Consider the following 21,067-nt stretch of genomic DNA (forward strand, 5'->3'; position numbering starts at 1 on the left):
TTTGTGTGTTGACTATGTGCGCTGCTACTTTGCTGAACTCATGTGCTAACTAGTTTTTTTGTTTTTTTTTTAACATTTGGAGGAGGGGAATCTTTAGGGAATTCTACATATAAGGGCATATCATACATGTATGATATAGATCATGTGTATATATTTTTTGAAATGACAGAAAGTTTTAAGTACAATACAAACTTAGTTTTATCCTGAGCCATTTATGAATACTTTACTCTGTATTTTATACAAATAAGAACATTCTTCACTATACATACAGTAAGACAGAGGTGAAAGCCAGGGAGTCAACACGGATGAATCACTGCCATCTAACGGAAGAACCCAACCATCTTTACCAGTTGTGCCAATAATGCCTTACTTTTCACCTTATTTTTTGAAAGTTGTACCGCTTTGATATATTACCTTTACAACTATTTTTAATGTTCAAAAACTACATGGCACACACAACTAAAATACAAATTACTTCATTTAACAGTGAGCCCTGGAGTTCCAATGAATGCTGTATTTTCTCAGGTCTCTGACAGGCAGAGGAGGACCTCTCACTACACACTAGAAGGGCCAGGCATGGGGAAGGGTAACTATAGGTGGAGGTTTACAAAGTGAAGGAAAAGTCTGGGACCTGGGTATCCAGGCTGAGTGGTTCCACAGGATTTTGCACCCCTCTTCAGGCGAAACAAAGGATAACAGACCCTAGATCCTGGACCGATTGCTAGGATTGTAATACTGGGAGTGGCCACGAGGGAGCGACATGTCACTGGCTTCCCAAGGTTCCCAGACAGAAGGAAGCCCAGGACACAACCCGCCAGGGACACAGCTCCGGACTTTCCCAGACTCAGGACGCAATCCGCTGCGAGCTGCTGGCACCCAGCCACCCAGCCACCCGCCGGGCTCCGTCTACAGCTGGGAACCACGGCCGCTACGAGGGCCTCGCCGAGGGTGCGGAGCCGGGGGCCTCTCTTGTAGCCTCGGCTCCTCTCCCCGCCTAACGCCATTCAGGGGGGACCGAGCGACCCCCCTGAAGCAAGAAAATCCCCAACCCCTGGCATTCGGGGGTGCCTGGGCGTCTGTTTGTAGCCCCGCTCGCCCTTCCCCCCGGAACCCCTCTGATAGGGCCAGGGTCTCCCGGCCATCGGGTGAGCACAGGTGGAAGAAACTCCGAACGGACTTCTTGACAGCAGCTGGGACCAGAGCTAGAGCCTTCGCGTCGAGGTTCCTTCCACCGGGCGGTTGCCGCTGCAGTGCGCGTCTGCCCCGGGGCGCGAACTGCCGGGGCCTGCACCGACTTGGGGACAGGTGGGAGGGAGGCGACGCCCCGAACCACTTCCCAGACACTCCCAGAGCTAACCGTCTGCAGCCTTGGGGAGGCCCGGATAGTGGGGGAAGGCGAGAAGAAGTTAAAGGCAGCGCAGGGACCCTGAGATTCACGCACCATCTCCGCGAAGCTGGGATCTCCAAGGGACCTGTTTAGAGACCAACCAATTGGGAGGCGCCCTCTGCGGAGGGGGTGCCAAGGGAGGACTTGGCTTGGGCTCTTCCAAACTGCCTCAGGTCACCCCACCCCATTACAACCTGGCTGCTTTGCCGAATGCTGCAGGAAGGCAAGCCAAAGCCCCATCCCTACCAGATCGCGACCCTCCTGTGGCCTCCCGAGACAGAAATGCCCAGAGAGATCCACGCCCGGATCCCGCCCCGCTGCGGAATCGCTGCGTGACTCTTAGTCAGTGTCTTAACTGCTTTGAACCTACTTTCCTCATCCATATGAAGGAGCCACAGACACACACGAGGCGCACAGATGAGCGGCTAAGACTTTATTTGCCATCCAAGACCCCTGCGCCCCATCCCCACCCGCGCTCCTGGAAGGGCTCAGAAGATCTTCACCAGCTCCAGCTGCAGGTCCCCGCCCACCTCCAACGCGCGCACGCGCGCCGGCGGGATGCGGTAGCGGAAGTGGTGGTATTCCGAGTCCCCGACCACAGCCTGCACAGGAGAGGGGACATGGCTTGTGGTTCCCGAGGCCACTGCCAGGTTATTCCCAACTTGGACTCACGCTGCGTGACCTGGGCACCCACGGACCCCTTCGGTCCCCAGGCCCCATTGGGCAAATACTGTTCATCCTAACCCCTTGCCGTGAGGATTAAATGAGCTCATTGTTGACACGTGAGTGCTTTTTAAGCGTTGGAGGTGGATGTTGTTACCCCGATCCCTGCATTCACCACCTGACTCCTGATGCGCAGATTGAAAGTGAAGAATAGCCTGTGTGATGCAGGGTCTGCAGCGACCATTTCCTGCTGAAACTTGTTTCTCGGTCCTGTCTCCTAACCCATCCATGCTCCTGCCCCTGAGCCTCGACCACAGACTCAAGCAGACAGGCGATAGGGTCGGGGATGAAAGTCTGGGCCACGTCTCACTCCCCTCCTCCCTGACGCCCTCCCCCGACACCTACCCTTTGGTCACTTGGCTCTTGCTCTCTCGCCTTGCCACGGCCACACACCTGCCCTCAGACACTAGTGCGCCTGCGCCAGAGATTAGTGCGCTTGCGCCAGGGGAGGTGAGGGCCTGGGGACGCCCTGCCCAGCCTTGGCCACGCCTTTGCTCACCTCACCCCAAGGGCCTTCCTGGCCTTCCCAAGGGAAGAGACCTGGGTGCTGGCGCCCACCCCTGTGGCAGAGACGCACCTTGAAGCCCTCTTCGGTGGCGATGAGGAGCACATCGAAGGGCTGCCCACGCTGGAAGGGAATGCCCGAGCCCCGCTCCTCTTGGCCCCAGGCGCCGCGCTCCAGGGTGTTGAAGACCACGGTGGACTCGTCCAGCCGAGGATTGAAATGCAGGGCGGCCTCACCGCCCGGCTCCTCACTGCACAGCAGGTTTACATAGAACCTGGTAGGTGATGGGGGAAGAGGACGCCTTGGAAAGAGGTTCTGGACCAACACACCAGGACTTACCTTTTTCCAGAGCACGAACAAATTTACAGGGACCTGGATTGTCACACACACCAGTGAAGGACGGGTTGTAGACTGGAAGCCGGGGAGCCCAGATTCCAGGCCATCCAAAAACCGAGTGGGGGCCTGCACACACATCTGCTAGGCGAGGGTGACTAAGCTGTGGCCTGGGTCCCCCTCATTTCCAGAGTCTGGAGTTGCCAAGGAATCAAGCTCCTGAAGACCAGGGTGCTCCCGATTCCCAAGGCATCCCCAGTTCCCAGAGGGCTAGGACCCATACCAGGGACCCCAGTATGCCCAGGCAGCCTAGACTCCCAGAAATCCTGAAGATCCCGACCCAGGAAGTCATACGATTGATTGGTTAGGCTGCCATTTACCCAGCCTCTGGCCTGCCTAGCATGTGCTAGAGGCCAGGGATCTCAGGGCACCTCCAATTCACAGGACAATTCCAGAATTCCTGAGAACTCAGACTGAAACTCACAGGACTCTAGGTAGGAACCGTGGATTCCTCTGGGACCCGCAATTTCTTAGAATAACGTCGACTCCAGGCACACAGTCGTGGGACAAATAAGTGAGGACATCAAATTCCAGGTCAGAAGTAACTCAGGGATTCCAAGACCCACGTGGGCAAAGTTAGCCTGGGGCCCTGGGCTCTGGGCTGGAAGAAGTGGGATCAGCTGAGCCTGGAGACCTCCCCCCACCCTCCCACACCGAGGCCGGGGCTCTCACCTGCCAGCCTTGTCCGGGACAACGCCACGAATTCTCAACACGGTACCGACTCGGATGCCCTCGGGCAGAGAGGTCTTGTGGGGCACGTTCTGCAGCAGCAGGGGTGTGGGGGCCGAGGTGAATCAGGGAGGCAGAGGAGAGACACAGATGGGTCAGCTCCAGGGGGAGAGTGACCAGGACCCAGACCAGCAGAATCCGAGAGAAGAAAGAGACGAAGGAATGAGAGGCAAGGAAGGGAAAGAGTTGGAGAGAGGAACACAAAATCAACAGAAAAATGTCCAAAGAGCTAGAAAGCAAAAGGAAACTTGCCAAGGGGGAGATGGGAGCATGGGGACGGGTTGGGACAACCCAGAAACCACAGCCCAGAACTTCATAGCGCAGCCTAGCACCCACTTTCTCCACTGAAACAGCCCGGTCCCCCCTCCCCTGGTCTGGGCAGCCTTGGGTCCAACCCCCACAAATGTCCCGGGCCCCTGAAGCACTCACGAAGCTCCCTACCATGGCTAGGACAGCGGGACGGGACGGGTGGCGGCGGTGCCGGGGATGGCTGCTGGGGCCTTAAGTAAAAGCAGGGCGCGGCTGGCCCTGTTGACTCACCCTCACCGCTTTCCACACACACCGCCCACACCTGGCACCGACCCTGGCCCTGGGGCCATGCTGGCCCCCCGCGCCCTCTGTCTAGGGCCTCTGACACTCCGGCAGTCCCTGAGGATTCCCAGGTGTACTGCCCTCCTCGTTTGAGCTAATAATGGTAGGAACAATTCATAATAATAATAATGTCAACAACGTAGAGGCTCATGGAGCCCCCATCCTACCAGCCCTTCCTTCCTGCTGCCCGGTGGCGAGAAGACTCTCAGGCCCATCTCATCGTGGAAAACGTGAGTCCCGTGAGGCTAAGCTGTGGGCTGGAACTCGGGACCCCTCTCTCTCCCAGGTTAGCACCTGCTGCCCAGGGCTAAGGATATGTCTCCACCAAAATTCCAGTTTATGCTTCTGAAATATAATATCCATGGCAACAACGGTAATAATAGAAAAGGGAGCGCAGAGGGGCAGGCTATTTTGTTGATGGTCAAGGCTGTGTGCCTGGTGCCTGGTGCAGTGCCCGGCCCACGGCAAGTGCTCAGTAAATATGGGTGAAGGAGGGAATCCAAAACGACAACAGCTGCCCTTTACCAGCCTCTGGCCTGCCCGGCGTGTGCAAGAGACCAGTGATCTCAGACAGCCATTGAGGGAGAGGCATCGATCACCCTTATTTGACAGGTAAGGAAACTGAGGCTCAGAAAGGAGAAGCAATTTGTCCCCCAAAACACATCTGTGCAATACCATGGGGACCGTGGCTCTGGCTTCTTCATCTCTGGAAGTTCCTGTCTGCTTTTTTCTGTTTCTGTAAATGCCTTAGGCTGTCTCTCTGTCTCCTCCATCTCTGACTCTCTGTCCCATGAGTTCCTGCCTATTTCTCTCCTTTATGTCTCTGTCTCTCCTTCCACCTCCCAGAACCTCCTTCCTATGTCTCACCTGGTGTTCAGGACAAGGGGGTGGAGTGGAGGGGTGTCCTAGGACCCACCCCCACCCAGACCAAGGAAGAGGGAAAAGTGGGACCCCTGCCAGGCCCATTTGCAGTCACCATAGCCCAAGACTCCAGAAGAGGCATCCAGGTGTGAAGGGTGGGGCCCGAGGGGGAATGCTGAGAGGGGGTTCTGGAAGGCAGGGAACAGGGGAGGTGGGGGAGCTGGGCAGAGACCCAGCCTACAGCCCACCTCTCCCTCTCCTGCTCCCCACCCCACTGGGGCCGCACCCGCAGAGGGAGAAGAGGCCAGGGGCAGGGCCAGGAATGGAAACTTTGGGTGGAGACAACCAGACTCAGACCTGATCCACCTCCCACAGCCTCTCAGGCTTCCCAGACTCCCTCCAGCCCCCTCACCGCACAGTTGGTGCAGTTGGGGGAGGAAGCGCCTCAGAGAGGGAGGCTGGGCAGCTGCATTTGGGTGGGGGCCGCGGGCGCCCCCATTTTGCAGAGGAGAAAACAGGCTGAGAGAGGGCCAGCCTCTCAGCCAAGGCCTCCCAGCAAGGAAGGGACCAGGACCCGGGCTGGAGCCCCCTCTGTGTGCCAAGGGCACCTCCTGGGGATTTTAAGTAGAGGGGACAGCGGGGTTTGAGGTCCTAACTCCAACAACTCGGGTGGAGAGTTTCCCGGAGCAGGGGGCTCCGGTACTCTGATCAGGAAGTGTCCCTTCGCCAGCCTCATTCCGCGTGTCCCTGCTGCGCCCGGGAGCCCATCTCTTCCCTGATCTCCTCATTGTGCCTGGATAGTTCTTCACATGCTGCCAACCTGCAAGTCCAAAGTTGACTTTCGGGTCTGGCGAAATGATTGCATCAATCTGTTATCAGTTTGATTGCGGGTTCATTTCTCATAACTCCGGTGTGAGCATCCTGGATGGATTCCTATTCGGTTGAGTTGATTATCTTCTATCAGTTCTTGAGTAATATCTTCAGGACCTTCTTTTTTTTTTTTTTTTCATTTCCAAATAAGTGGTGTTTGTACTTGTTTCCCACTATGTTTTGGCTTTCTCCAGCTGTCTGTCCCATTCGTAACTTGTCCAGATTTTAATAGAATACTTCTCCAAGTCTTGACAATACACAGGCCAGGGCAACCACCACCCCCAGGCCCCTGAAACGGCCAGCCCCCCTCCACCTGCCCCAGGACACACGGTCACTCCTCAGCGTTTAAGAGCCACCACGTTCATTTGCCATGAAAACAAGGGAGAGGGGTGGGCAGCGGGCTGCGTTTGCTGCCTTTCCCCCTCGTTCAGAGCAATGAGGGCGAGAAGTACTGAGCTCCCCCGCGGTGGGTGTGGGAGTGGAAAATCCCAGGCTCTGTCAGTGTCAGCTTCGTGGTGACCTTGGGCTGGTTTTCATACGCAGTGAGACAATTCAGGGGCTGCTTTGGTTTTGCAAATTAAGTTACAAATGAGGAAAATGACACGTTTAAAAATCTGACTTTTTCTTAAGTTCTGAAGTCCATGGAAAACCCTCAGTCCTAGTTATAAATACAGTAAATTGTACCAATCCAGTCACTTGCTAAGGGGAGCATTTTCTGTCATAGCTGGTTCCCAACGGAGTTCCTTAAGCTCCCTTAAATATTGTCACCTGAAGGTGGGCTTTGGGCATGTGTGAAGTTTTGTCTAGTAGACTGTCCAGGCCCTAAGTCATCTTGTACGTTTCCATCTTGGATTGTGGACACCCTGACTTGCTCTTTCTCTTCTTCCTTCCTGCCTTTCGTTCCTGTGCTGAGCAGTTGGGTCCTGCAGCCAGTAGGCAGGTGATTTAAGTGCTGCCCGTGGGGGTGGGGAGGTCACGGGGTGGGGGAGGGGCTGAGCGGGCAGAGGGGGCGCTGCTCCCCCAGGGCTGGGTCAGCTGGGGTGTCAGAGGGAGCCCGTGAGAAGGGTGCTCAGTGGAGACTGGCCCTCAGGCCTCGCGGTAAGGAGAACAGAGGGACAACGTGGAGCCCAGCCCCCACATGGGAGGAGGTGTCTGTGAAGGAGTGAGGGTCACCGAGAGGTGCTGGAGCCTTTTGGGGCGAGGAGGGTATCCCCTGGCGGAGGAAATTGGGTGTGGGTGTCAGGGATGGAAGGAAGACCAGTGCCCCTCTCTCACTCTCAGTGGAGGGAGGTATAGATGTGGACAAAAAAAGCGGACTGTGAGCCTGTGACATTGCCCAGAATGGAGGTATCACATGAACTAATGATTTTATGAACAAATTTATGTTAATGGTTTAGATGTTTTGTATTGTGGTTATAAAGGAGAATGAAGCCTCAGAAATGCACACTGATGTATGTAGGGTGAAGTGTGGTGATCTCTGTGTCTTGGCTTTCAATGGTTCACAGAGAGAAACAGCAGATGTTGCAACATATGAACACACCCGAGAGCCTGGGTGAAACCTTGCAGGGCTTCATGGTACTATTGTGTTAACTTTTCTAGAGGTGTGAAAATTTGCAACATTTTCAAATAGTTGGCAGAAGAAATCAAACCTGAGGTCTGATTTTGCACACTCAGGACTTCTTCCGTCCCCAAGGGAACACCCTCTTCAATATCCTCACCCTCCGGGGGAGGGTATAGCTCAGTGGTAGAGTCCGTGCTTAGCATGCATAATGTCCTGTACAAGGTCCCCAGTACCTCCATTAAAAAAATTTAAATAAGTAAATACGTAAATAAATCTAATCACCCCACCCCTAAAAAGCAATCAAACAAGAAAACCATTCCCACCCCCATATGAGCAGTGGAGACAAGAATGAACCTCCCTGGCTATTTTCACATGGTTGGAGGGTACAGAGTGGATCTTGGAGAAGGGGCGGCTGCTGAGCCTCCAAGGAAACCAACCAGGTGTAACCATCCACAACCTCCGGTCTCCCGATCTTGGGGTTTTCATCTCTGGTTAATTGTTGGCAGAAAGCCGAATTTGAATGGACCAGGAAGAATACAGGATTGGTAAAAAATTGGTCTGGAGCCCTGTGTGCCCCAGGGCAATGAGTATGTTGATTGCAGCCTAATCTTCTTGCCCTCAGCTTGGTTCTGTCTGTCTTGTAACAGGAGTTTTTCAGTTGAGTGGGAATGCAAGGCCTCTTGAAGAAGACTGTCTCTGTGCTTTCCTGGGAAAGCATGACAGCTCTGGTGAATCAGCCCCACAAGGTTGTGTACACGCGTGTCCAGAGCTGAAAAGCTGGTGGCTGTTTTGAAGAATCAAGGATTATTATTAAACTTTGGGAAAATTTTCTAACTTAAAGCCTTCCTATCTGGAGAAAGACAATAAAATGCTAGAAAGAAAGAAAGAAAGGATGGAAGGAGAGAGGGAAGGAAGGATGGAAGGAGAGAGGGAAGGAAGGATGAAAGGAAGAAAGAAGGGAAAGAAAGGAAAGGAAGAGAGGAAAGGAAGAAAGGAAAGGAAGGAAGGACGGACCTCTCTGGAGGCAGAACCAGAACCAGAATTTCATGTCCCGTGCACTTGATCTTTGCTATGGGCCAGTGTCTGCTGAGTGTTTCCATGTTTCCCCTTTTCTGAGTAAGTTTATTGGGTGTCCTGGGCCAGCCATGGCTGGGCCCCAATGAAGAGGACAGTGTCTTCCTCCAAAATCCTGGACTCTGGGCTGGACACAGTAAGCAGATGGTGTTGAGTTCAAACTTGTTCGGCTCACTGCACGACAGGCCAAATAATTGAGAGACGAGGTGTTGGGGCAAGGAATAGCTATTTTATTCAGAATGCCAGCTGACTGAAAAGATGGCGGACTAATGTCCTGGAGAACCATGGATTCCCCAAGTCAGAATTCGGGTTCCTTTTATACTAAAAGGGAAGGGGGTATGCTTGGTTGTTGTAAGCTTCTTGGTGTCGGAATCCTTTGTTCTTGCAGCTGTCCACGGGGGTTAGGTCACAGTGTCCCTGTAAACCTCCAACAAAACAAACATTATTTTCTATTATTCACTGTTACATTTATATGAATGGAAAAGTGTTAATATCCTTAATGGTCAGAGCCTTGAGAGTGGGCTGTCCTCTATATTTCAGGCTCTAGGCAACATTCTTTGACAAAAGGTGCAGAACCAGCACGACTAAGCCTAGGAAACAGAGCACAGGGTTAAAGTCAGCGGAACGGATCTAATATGGAGTCAGATTTGTTCTTTTCTATTACAATGGGAGCTTAAGGCTGTCTCCATTGGAAGACAAGGTGAGCGCAGTCCAGGCGGGGAAGAAGAGTATATTTAAATATTATTGTAGCCAAAGGGATGGAGTAACAGGGAGCACCAGCTGACCATCCAATGCACACTTATCTCTTTCTTTCTTAATCAAAGGCTCCTGACTCAGTCCCAGATGGCACTGTAGCTATTGCATTTCCCAGGATTCGAATTGCTTTTGTGGTGAAGCAAATTACCCCAAAGCTTTGCAGGTTAAGATGGCCTTTGTGTGTGTGTGTGTGTGTGCGTGCACACACACTCATGGCTTCTGTGGTCAAGAATTTGGACGGAGCACAGTGGGAACATCTGGTCTTTGTTCCATGATGTCTGGGAAAGCTCTGTCCTAGGGACTGGGCTCATCTGGGGGACCTGCACGTGGCCTCCCTAGGAAGCCTGGGTGTCCTCAGAGTAGCTGGACTTCCTCCAGGGCAGCTCAGGGCTCCAAAAGCCAAGGCCCCTTCAGCTCACTAGGTGAAATCTGCCTCATCCTTTCCCTTCTAGTCTGGGGAGTTGTGCCGAATTCCTTGACGCCACATTCTATTTGTGAAGGACTGAGGGCTCCACCTCGCCCTCCTCATGGTAGTAGGAGTGCCAAAGAATTGGTGGCTGTATTTTATTTATTTTATTTTTATTATTGGTGGATGTATTTATTGACTTTTCTTTTTTTAATTTTTAATTTTTTAATTTTTATTTTTAGGTGAGGGGGAGGTAATTAGGTTTATTTATTTATTTTAATGGAGGTACTAGGGATTGAACCCAGGACCTCATGCATGCTAAGCAGGCACTCTACCACTGAGCTATACCTTCCCCCACTTACTGACTTTTCTTTTTTTTAATTTTTTTTGTATTTTATTTTAATTTTTTTCCCCTGGGGCACTGAGGCTTGAACCCAGGACCTCATGCATGCCAAGCACGCAGCCTACCACTGAGCTATATCTCTACCCCTGCTGGATGTATTTTAAAACGTCCACATCCACCCTTCTTTGCAACCGCAGGCAGCCAGTGGCGTGGAAGTGGATGTTCTATGTGGGGCTTCTGGAAAGTTCTTTGCAGGGAACTGACCCAGCAGAGGAAGTGCCATTTGACCCTCCACCTTACTCATCCTTCCTGTCTGGAACATCCCATGATCAGAAATTTTGGTCAGGAAGTAAAACCTGAACCTATACCTGCAGGCATCAGAACAGTGTCCCTCATGACCGAGAGGTGGTGCTGAGCCAAACTTTTTCGCTCCAGTTTTAATATGGCCCAAAATATACATGCATAACATTTTTTAAAGACACCATTTTACAAAGCTTATGGTGAAAAACAGTCGCTTTCTCCCCACCCCACCTCCTCCTGCGCCTTCCCTCTGCAGCTGTAAATCATCTACTTATTGCTACTTCTGGGTTTTTCTGTTTGGGTCATTATCTGTTGACTCCCAGGAAAGAGGAAGAGGATGTAGCTTTCTTTCATTTCTTCACCTCCTCCCTCCCGCTTACTGTTTTACTGACAGAGTTATAGTCATTTTGGTTACATCAATGTTCAGTGTTTCCACCCGTGACTACGTTCACATCGTTCTCCACCCAGCCACAGGGTCTATCTGTGAAGGGTTCTCCTTTCTCGCACAACTTTATCTTTTCCCTGGAGTGAATCATCATCCTGTTTTGTATTTGTTTAGTTTTCTTGATGAGTCTTATGAATTGGAATCCTGAGTTCTCTGTCCCTTGATGAAATCTCCCAATACATTCAGATGCATCCAGCCTACTGTCAGTTTCACTTTCTTGGAGATTTGGCCCCCTAGCTGTTCTTTACGCCCACCCTCCCTTTCCTGCCCAGTGGTTGAAGCCCCCTGGTAGATGCCACCATGCACCACCATCACCTCTCAGCCTCCCTTTAGCACCTGGTGCTATGGGTTCCTGAGTGTGTTTGGGGATCTGAATTCAATGAGTTTCCTCTATACTCTGAGATCATTTTTTGGTTCTGCATTTCCTGACTACATGATCTGAAGACTCTTTTCTCTTTATGTCAGTAAAACAGGAACCACAGTAGTCTATTAGATTAGATTAGAGTGAGGAACTAAAGGGTTTATGTTGATAAAGTGCCTAGAGCATTTTCATGGGAGTGGCTACTACCGTTAGTGGGTTTTAGGGAAGGGAATGACATTACATGCTACTGCTTCTTAACACATTACTCCCAACCTAGAAGCTGAAAATAAAAATTTTATTTTGCTCCGAGATCCTATGGATTAGGAATTCAGATAGGGTGTGGTTGTGGCGGCGGGGGGGGGGGGGGGTTGTTTCTGCTTCTCAGTGTCTGGAAAGACCTCAGCTGGGAAGACTCAGTGGTTGGGGGTGATGTAAACGCCTGGGTCTAGATCATCTGGAGGCTTATCCCCTCAGGGGTCCATCTGCAAGTCAGTGCTGGCAGCTGGCTGGGATCTCAGCCTTGTGGACCTGTGGACAGGAGCACTCTCCAGATGGCTCGGGCTTCTTCACAATATTGCCGCTTCAGGGTACCCAGACTGCTCCCGTGGCGGCTCAGGGCTCACCGGACGGCAGCCTCTTCTGACACAGTATCACTTCTGCTGCAGTGGTGAAATAAAATTCACATTGTATGTCAAGATAAGAAAAATTTAAGCATAAAAAAAATTCTCTGCTCTTTGGCGTCCCCTCTCCCCAGACCATGCATTGTGTATCTGCATTACACATTGACCAAGTAACCTCCATCGGCGGAAATACCTACTCAGCCACAAAGAGGAACATTCTTCTAGCGCCAATAAGACAACTCCTTAAAGATGACATTCCTTTTTATTTTAACCAATGGATTTTATTTATTTTATTTTATTTAAAAAATTTTAACACCTCTATTATGGTGTGATTCCTGTACAGTAAACTACACATATTTCAGATGAACAATTTGATGAATTTTGATAGATGTATTTATACCAGTGAAACCACCACCACAAGATAGCTAATGATTCCATCACTCCCTGAGAGGTGCAATTTTTAAATTCCCAATTTATCCCTTCCCACATGCTTTGGCCCCTGGTAACCGTAAGTTTGTTCTCTATGTCTATGAGTCTGTTTCTGTTTTGTAGATAAGTTCATTTGTGTCCTTTTTTTTTCACATTCCACATATAAGTGATATCATGTGGTATTTTTCTTTCTCTTCCTGACTTACTTCACTTAGAATGACAATCTCCAGATCCATCCATGTTGCTGCAAATGGCATTATTTTATTATTTTTATGGCTAAGTAGTATTCCATTGTATAAATATACCACAGCTTCTTTATCAAGATGACATTCCTTTTTGATCTTGTAAGGGGCCATGCACGATGATGCTTACATCTGGATTGTGTAGACTGTCGATAACGTCATTATTAACAGCCCTCTGTCTCAAAAAAAACTTATATAACTGTGCCAGCTTTCTGAGATGCTGGTCCCAGGTTATAATCCTCAATTTGACTCAAATAAAATTTTCCATTTCTTTATTAGACCACTTGATTAATTTTTCATGGAAGCATTCTATTGGTTATCAATGTGTCAGAAGCCCACCCTGATTCAAACAAAGGTGCCATAGGATACCACCCCCACTCCCTGCCAACCATAGGAAAAGTGGCAAAGTCGTATCATAGAAGAGCCGTGGGACAGGAGATACTAGTGTGGCCATCTTTGGAAATTACAATTGGCCACATTTGTTAAAACCTTCTGGATGAAGCCCAGAGTCTTCAAGTCTATCTCTAGCCAACATCCCTTGGATTCAGATGACACCTTCTCATGTTGGGTATGTCTGCTACATCCATTCAGATGATTTCTTTGCCTGACCAATATATCAACTTGATCAAGTATTTTGTCTAGCTGAATTTCTTTCCTATTACCTGGCAGGACCACGATACCTGTGGATATTCAAATCATAGCTGATTAGGGTCTGCACATCTCTTGTCCTCCCTGGCTTTGTGGTCAGACTTGTGCCACGCACTTTGTTCTAATTGGGAACATTTTTCCTCAGTTAATTGTTCCTATCTGTACATTTTTTTTCTTATGAAGAATATCCAACATGTACAAAAGTAGCCAGAACCTAGAAAAGTGAATCGCTCTGCACTTCTTACCCATCACAACACCTGCCAAAATCTGACCCAATCTGCATACCCACCCATCTTCAACCTATGAAAGGTAATATTCTTTTTTTTTAAATTCACTATTTCTTATTTGTTTGGGGTTTTTTTTGAGGGGAGCCAGGTCTATAAGAGTTCTTTTAGTAGGGAAAGATACAGTCCGTAGGAACCAAAATCTGCATGCAGGTGTGCTCACTGCAATTCAGGTGTCTCTGCTCCCAGGCCCTCTGGGGGACGAGGTAGGGGATATAATAAGACAGATGTATGTCTACACATGGTAGGGGAGGGTAATTTTTACCTCTGCCCTCCTAGGATTTTTCATCGGGACCTGAGGAGTAAATTGACATATCAAACGAACAGATTAACAGGAGAAATGCATACATACTTATATGTCTTCCGGGGTCCTGGCACCGTATAAAGAAATAAACTCAAAGAAATGGCTAAACCTACAAGCTAAGAACAATACAGGCAGTTGTGGAAAAGTAAACTAATACATGGGCGGCTAAAGGAAGATAAGAATGATTTTAACAGGGCCTGTTTTTATAGAACGCTCTAGGTCTCAACTTGCTGATAAAAATGTTACTTCTCTTTGGTACAAGTAGGACATATTTCACGTGGCAGTTTATATCTCTTGTTTTCAGGAGAAAAGAGATTACAATGTCCTTACCCCTGGGCCTGAGGGCCAGTCTCCACTGAGCACCCTTCTCACGGGCTCCCTCTGACACCCCAGCTGACCCAGCCCTGGGGGAGCAGCGCCCCCTCTGCCCGCTCAGCCCCTCCCCCACCCCGTGACCTCCCCACCCCCACGGGCAGCACTTAAATCACCTGCCTACTGGCTGCAGGACCCAACTGCTCAGCACAGGAACGAAAGGCAGGAAGGAAGAAGAGAAAGAGCAAGTCAGGGTGTCCACAATCCAAGATGGAAACGTACAAGATGACTTAGGGCCTGGACAGTCTACTAGACAAAACTTCACACATGCCCAAAGCCCACCTTCAGGTGACAATATTTAAGGGAGCTTAAGGAACTCCGCTGGGAACCAGCTATGACAGAAAATGCTCCCCTTAGCAAGTGACTGGATTGGTACAATTTACTGTATTTATAACTAGGACTGAGGGTTTTCCATGGACTTCAGAACTTAAGAAAAAGTCAGATTTTTAAACGTGTCATTTTCCTCATTTGTAACTTAATTTGCAAAACCAAAGCAGCCCCTGAATTGTCTCACTGCGTATGAAAACCAGCCCAAGGTCACCACGAAGCTGACACTGACAGAGCCTGGGATTTTCCACTCCCACACCCACCGCGGGGGAGCTCAGTACTTCTCGCCCTCATTGCTCTGAACGAGGGGGAAAGGCAGCAAACGCAGCCCGCTGCCCACCCCTCTCCCTTGTTTTCATGGCAAATGAACGTGGTGGCTCTTAAACGCTGAGGAGTGACCGTGTGTCCTGGGGCAGGTGGAGGGGGGCTGGCCGTTTCAGGGGCCTGGGGGTGGCGGTTGCCCTGGCCTGTGTATTGTCAAGACTTGGAGAAGTATTCTATTAAAATCTGGACGAGTTACGAATGGGACAGACAGCTGGAGAAAGCCAAAACATAGTGGGAAACAAGTACAAACACCACTTATTTGGAAATGAAAAAAAAAAAAAAAGAAGGTCCTGAAGATATTACTCAAGAACTGATAGAAGATAATCAACTCAACCGAATAGGAATCCATCCAGGATGCTCACACCGGAGTTATGAGAAATGAACCCGCAATCAAACTGATAACAGATTGATGCAATCATTTCGCCAGACCCGAAAGTCAACTTTGGACTTGCAGGTTGGCAGCATGTGAAGAACTATCCAGGCACAATGAGGAGATCAGGGAAGAGATGGGCTCCCGGGCGCAGCAGGGACACGCGGAATGAGGCTGGCGAAGGGACACTTCCTGATCAGAGTACCGGAGCCCCCTGCTCCGGGAAACTCTCCACCCGAGTTGTTGGAGTTAGGACCTCAAACCCCGCTGTCCCCTCTACTTAAAATCCCCAGGAGGTGCCCTTGGCACACAGAGGGGGCTCCAGCCCGGGTCCTGGTCCCTTCCTTGCTGGGAGGCCTTGGCTGAGAGGCTGGCCCTCTCTCAGCCTGTTTTCTCCTCTGCAAAATGGGGGCGCCCGCGGCCCCCACCCAAATGCAGCTGCCCAGCCTCCCTCTCTGAGGCGCTTCCTCCCCCAACTGCACCAACTGTGCGGTGAGGGGGCTGGAGGGAGTCTGGGAAGCCTGAGAGGCTGTGGGAGGTGGATCAGGTCTGAGTCTGGTTGTCTCCACCCAAAGTTTCCATTCCTGGCCCTGCCCCTGGCCTCTTCTCCCTCTGCGGGTGCGGCCCCAGTGGGGTGGGGAGCAGGAGAGGGAGAGGTGGGCTGTAGGCTGGGTCTCTGCCCAGCTCCCCCACCTCCCCTGTTCCCTGCCTTCCAGAACCCCCTCTCAGCATTCCCCCTCGGGCCCCACCCTTCACACCTGGATGCCTCTTCTGGAGTCTTGGGCTATGGTGACTGCAAATGGGCCTGGCAGGGGTCCCACTTTTCCCTCTTCCTTGGTCTGGGTGGGGGTGGGTCCTAGGACACCCCTCCACTCCACCCCCTTGTCCTGAACACCAGGTGAGACATAGGAAGGAGGTTCTGGGAGGTGGAAGGAGAGACAGAGACATAAAGGAGAGAAATAGGCAGGAACTCATGGGACAGAGAGTCAGAGATGGAGGAGACAGAGAGACAGCCTAAGGCATTTACAGAAACAGAAAAAAGCAGACAGGAACTTCCAGAGATGAAGAAGCCAGAGCCACGGTCCCCATGGTATTGCACAGATGTGTTCTGGGGGACAAATTGCTTCTCCTTTCTGAGCCTCAGTTTCCTTACCTGTCAAATAAGGGTGATCGATGCCTCTCCCTCAATGGCTGTCTGAGATCACTGGTCTCTTGCACACGCCGGGCAGGCCAGAGGCTGGTAAAGGGCAGCTGTTGTCGTTTTGGATTCCCTCCTTCACCCATATTTACTGAGCACTTGCCGTGGGCCGGGCACTGCACCAGGCACCAGGCACACAGCCTTGACCATCAACAAAATAGCCTGCCCCTCTGCGCTCCCTTTTCTATTATTACCGTTGTTGCCATGGATATTATATTTCAGAAGCATAAACTGGAATTTTGGTGGAGACATATCCTTAGCCCTGGGCAGCAGGTGCTAACCTGGGAGAGAGAGGGGTCCCGAGTTCCAGCCCACAGCTTAGCCTCGCGGGACTCAAGTTTTCCACGATGAGATGGGCCTGAGAGTCTTCTCGCCACCGGGCAGCAGGAAGGAAGGGCTGGTAGGATGGGGGCTCCATGAGCCTCTACGTTGTTGACATTATTATTATTATGAATTGTTCCTACCATTATTAGCTCAAACGAGGAGGGCAGTACACCTGGGAATCCTCAGGGACTGCCGGAGTGTCAGAGGCCCTAGACAGAGGGCGCGGGGGGCCAGCATGGCCCCAGGGCCAGGGTCGGTGCCAGGTGTGGGCGGTGTGTGTGGAAAGCGGTGAGGGTGAGTCAACAGGGCCAGCCGCGCCCTGCTTTTACTTAAGGCCCCAGCAGCCATCCCCGGCACCGCCGCCACCCGTCCCGTCCCGCTGTCCTAGCCATGGTAGGGAGCTTCGTGAGTGCTTCAGGGGCCCGGGACATTTGTGGGGGTTGGACCCAAGGCTGCCCAGACCAGGGGAGGGGGGACCGGGCTGTTTCAGTGGAGAAAGTGGGTGCTAGGCTGCGCTATGAAGTTCTGGGCTGTGGTTTCTGGGTTGTCCCAACCCGTCCCCATGCTCCCATCTCCCCCTTGGCAAGTTTCCTTTTGCTTTCTAGCTCTTTGGACATTTTTCTGTTGATTTTGTGTTCCTCTCTCCAACTCTTTCCCTTCCTTGCCTCTCATTCCTTCGTCTCTTTCTTCTCTCGGATTCTGCTGGTCTGGGTCCTGGTCACTCTCCCCCTGGAGCTGACCCATCTGTGTCTCTCCTCTGCCTCCCTGATTCACCTCGGCCCCCACACCCCTGCTGCTGCAGAACGTGCCCCACAAGACCTCTCTGCCCGAGGGCATCCGAGTCGGTACCGTGTTGAGAATTCGTGGCGTTGTCCCGGACAAGGCTGGCAGGTGAGAGCCCCGGCCTCGGTGTGGGAGGGTGGGGGGAGGTCTCCAGGCTCAGCTGATCCCACTTCTTCCAGCCCAGAGCCCAGGGCCCCAGGCTAACTTTGCCCACGTGGGTCTTGGAATCCCTGAGTTACTTCTGACCTGGAATTTGATGTCCTCACTTATTTGTCCCACGACTGTGTGCCTGGAGTCGACGTTATTCTAAGAAATTGCGGGTCCCAGAGGAATCCACGGTTCCTACCTAGAGTCCTGTGAGTTTCAGTCTGAGTTCTCAGGAATTCTGGAATTGTCCTGTGAATTGGAGGTGCCCTGAGATCCCTGGCCTCTAGCACATGCTAGGCAGGCCAGAGGCTGGGTAAATGGCAGCCTAACCAATCAATCGTATGACTTCCTGGGTCGGGATCTTCAGGATTTCTGGGAGTCTAGGCTGCCTGGGCATACTGGGGTCCCTGGTATGGGTCCTAGCCCTCTGGGAACTGGGGATGCCTTGGGAATCGGGAGCACCCTGGTCTTCAGGAGCTTGATTCCTTGGCAACTCCAGACTCTGGAAATGAGGGGGACCCAGGCCACAGCTTAGTCACCCTCGCCTAGCAGATGTGTGTGCAGGCCCCCACTCGGTTTTTGGATGGCCTGGAATCTGGGCTCCCCGGCTTCCAGTCTACAACCCGTCCTTCACTGGTGTGTGTGACAATCCAGGTCCCTGTAAATTTGTTCGTGCTCTGGAAAAAGGTAAGTCCTGGTGTGTTGGTCCAGAACCTCTTTCCAAGGCGTCCTCTTCCCCCATCACCTACCAGGTTCTATGTAAACCTGCTGTGCAGTGAGGAGCCGGGCGGTGAGGCCGCCCTGCATTTCAATCCTCGGCTGGACGAGTCCACCGTGGTCTTCAACACCCTGGAGCGCGGCGCCTGGGGCCAAGAGGAGCGGGGCTCGGGCATTCCCTTCCAGCGTGGGCAGCCCTTCGATGTGCTCCTCATCGCCACCGAAGAGGGCTTCAAGGTGCGTCTCTGCCACAGGGGTGGGCGCCAGCACCCAGGTCTCTTCCCTTGGGAAGGCCAGGAAGGCCCTTGGGGTGAGGTGAGCAAAGGCGTGGCCAAGGCTGGGCAGGGCGTCCCCAGGCCCTCACCTCCCCTGGCGCAAGCGCACTAATCTCTGGCGCAGGCGCACTAGTGTCTGAGGGCAGGTGTGTGGCCGTGGCAAGGCGAGAGAGCAAGAGCCAAGTGACCAAAGGGTAGGTGTCGGGGGAGGGCGTCAGGGAGGAGGGGAGTGAGACGTGGCCCAGACTTTCATCCCCGACCCTATCGCCTGTCTGCTTGAGTCTGTGGTCGAGGCTCAGGGGCAGGAGCATGGATGGGTTGGGAGACAGGACCGAGAAACAAGTTTCAGCAGGAAATGGTCGCTGCAGACCCTGCATCACACAGGCTATTCTTCACTTTCAATCTGCGCATCAGGAGTCAGGTGGTGAATGCAGGGATCGGGGTAACAACATCCACCTCCAACGCTTAAAAAGCACTCACGTGTCAACAATGAGCTCATTTAATCCTCACGGCAAGGGGTTAGGATGAACAGTATTTGCCCAATGGGGCCTGGGGACCGAAGGGGTCCGTGGGTGCCCAGGTCACGCAGCGTGAGTCCAAGTTGGGAATAACCTGGCAGTGGCCTCGGGAACCACAAGCCATGTCCCCTCTCCTGTGCAGGCTGTGGTCGGGGACTCGGAATACCACCACTTCCGCTACCGCATCCCGCCGGCGCGCGTGCGCGCGTTGGAGGTGGGCGGGGACCTGCAGCTAGAGCTGGTGAAGATCTTCTGAGCCCTTCCAGGAGCGCGGGTGGGGATGGGGCGCAGGGGTCTTGGATGGCAAATAAAGTCTTAGCCGCTCATCTGTGCGCCTCGTGTGTGTCTGTGGCTCCTTCATATGGATGAGGAAAGTAGGTTCAAAGCAGTTAAGACACTGACTAAGAGTCACGCAGCGATTCCGCAGCGGGGCGGGATCCGGGCGTGGATCTCTCTGGGCATTTCTGTCTCGGGAGGCCACAGGAGGGTCGCGATCTGGTAGGGATGGGGCTTTGGCTTGCCTTCCTGCAGCATTCGGCAAAGCAGCCAGGTTGTAATGGGGTGGGGTGACCTGTGGCAGTTTGGAGGGGCCCAAGTCCTCCCTTGGCGCCCCCTCCGCAAGTGTAAAGGGACTTCCAATCGATCCAAACAGGTCCCTTGGAGACCCCAGCCTCGCGGAGATGGTGTTTGAATCTCAGGCACCCTGTGCCACCTCTGCCCTCTTGTCGCCTATCTCCTGCTCCCTGCGCATCCGACGCCTGCACACTGCTCGCGCAGGGAAGGCCTGGGAAGCCGATCCGGGAGTCGTCTGCCTCCCATCAATCTCCAAGTCGGGACAGGTCCCGCCAGTTCGCGCCTAGGGGCAGACGCGTACTGCAGTGGCAGTCGCCCGGCAGAGGGGACGCGAAGGGCAGAGCTCCTGGGTCGCCGCTCCGTTAAGAGCGTGGTTCGGCCTTACTTCCTCCTTTGTTTACTCAATGGCCCAGAGACCCCGGCCCTACGGGAAGGGCCCCAGGAGGATGGGTCCCAGGGGGAAGGGGGAGCGAGGATACAAACAGACGCCCAGTCACCCCTGACCGTCAGGGGGGATTTTCTGGTACAGAGGGGTCGCTGGGTCGCTCTTGAAAGTGGGTGTATAGGGGGCGCGGGAGCACGCGAGCGCCCTCTCCTGGGCACCCTCGGCAAGGACCACCGCAGCAGCCGTGGTTCTAGGCTGTAGATGGAGCCAGGCGGGTAGCTACGTGCCAGCGGCGCATATTGGTTTGAGTCCCAGGTATCGAAAAGTCCAGAGCCGCACACCTGGACGGATGTACCGCACGGTTCCAGCCCAAACCTCGGGCAAACACCCTTCTTTCCATGGGCCGCTGCAGTCGTTGCGGTTTAGAAACAGAGGCTCAGCAAGCTATTGCTGGACCTGAAACAGCGGGTTAGGGAGATCACGCCTTCCCCAAGGCTTGAGTTTTTCCGTCCCATTTTTCTGCCCCGTGAGACTCTTTAGCTGAAGCCAACCCACCCCACGCCTAGCTTTTGACAGTTTCTCTCTGGCTGGGCATTTGAATGAAGAGTTCCGCGTCCTAGGGAAGGGCCTCTGAATTCTCCTTGTCCCCCAGGGCTCATTGTTTTTAATTTTATTTGCTTGTTCAAGTGTGTGTGTGTGTGTGTGTGTGTGTGTGTGTGTGTGTGTGTGTGTGTGTGTGTGTGTGTGTGTGTGTGTGTGTGTGTGTGTGTGTGTGTGTGTGTGTGTGTGTGTGTGTGTGTGTGTATTATATATCTTATGAGGGGGAGGTAATTAGGTTTATTCATTTATCTATCTTTGGTGGAGGTACTGGGGATTGAACCGGGACCTCCTGCATGCTAAGCATGTGCTCTACCACTTGAGA

General features: G+C 52.4%; 2 protein-coding genes across 2 annotated transcripts; one reads left to right on the forward strand and one right to left on the reverse strand.

The window, feature by feature from the left end:
• Positions 1-1,803: 1,803 nt before the first annotated feature.
• On the reverse strand, positions 1,804-4,291 carry LGALS7 (galectin 7). The gene is made up of 4 exons (XM_010995025.3): positions 4,179-4,291; positions 3,681-3,769; positions 2,688-2,889; positions 1,804-1,989 (listed from the first exon to the last, which is right to left on the reverse strand). Exons 1-4 carry the CDS (start codon positions 4,179-4,181, stop codon positions 1,876-1,878), a joined length of 408 nt encoding a protein of 135 aa, XP_010993327.1. The 5' UTR covers positions 4,182-4,291; the 3' UTR covers positions 1,804-1,875.
• A 12,774-nt stretch (positions 4,292-17,065) lies between these two features.
• On the forward strand, positions 17,066-19,519 carry LOC116154901 (galectin-7). The gene is made up of 4 exons (XM_031458656.2): positions 17,066-17,140; positions 17,550-17,638; positions 18,430-18,631; positions 19,330-19,519. The coding sequence occupies exons 1-4, from the start codon at positions 17,138-17,140 to the stop codon at positions 19,441-19,443; spliced, it is 408 nt and encodes a 135-aa protein (XP_031314516.1). The 5' UTR covers positions 17,066-17,137; the 3' UTR covers positions 19,444-19,519.
• Positions 19,520-21,067: the final 1,548 nt, after the last annotated feature.

This window comes from Camelus dromedarius, chromosome 9, assembly GCF_036321535.1.
Source record: "Camelus dromedarius isolate mCamDro1 chromosome 9, mCamDro1.pat, whole genome shotgun sequence".
Taxonomy (NCBI): Eukaryota; Metazoa; Chordata; class Mammalia; order Artiodactyla; family Camelidae; genus Camelus; species Camelus dromedarius.

Excerpts from the sequence above, each read along its gene's own strand:
- LGALS7 (XM_010995025.3), bottom strand. Across the intron at positions 2,890-3,680 it reads GTCCCGGACAAGGCTGGCAG|GTTCTATGTAAACCTGCTGT; the intron begins GTGAGAGCCCCG and ends ATCACCTACCAG. Across the intron at positions 1,990-2,687 it reads CCACCGAAGAGGGCTTCAAG|GCTGTGGTCGGGGACTCGGA; the intron begins GTGCGTCTCTGC and ends TCTCCTGTGCAG.
- LOC116154901 (XM_031458656.2), top strand. Across the intron at positions 17,639-18,429 it reads GTCCCGGACAAGGCTGGCAG|GTTCTATGTAAACCTGCTGT; the intron begins GTGAGAGCCCCG and ends ATCACCTACCAG. Across the intron at positions 18,632-19,329 it reads CCACCGAAGAGGGCTTCAAG|GCTGTGGTCGGGGACTCGGA; the intron begins GTGCGTCTCTGC and ends TCTCCTGTGCAG.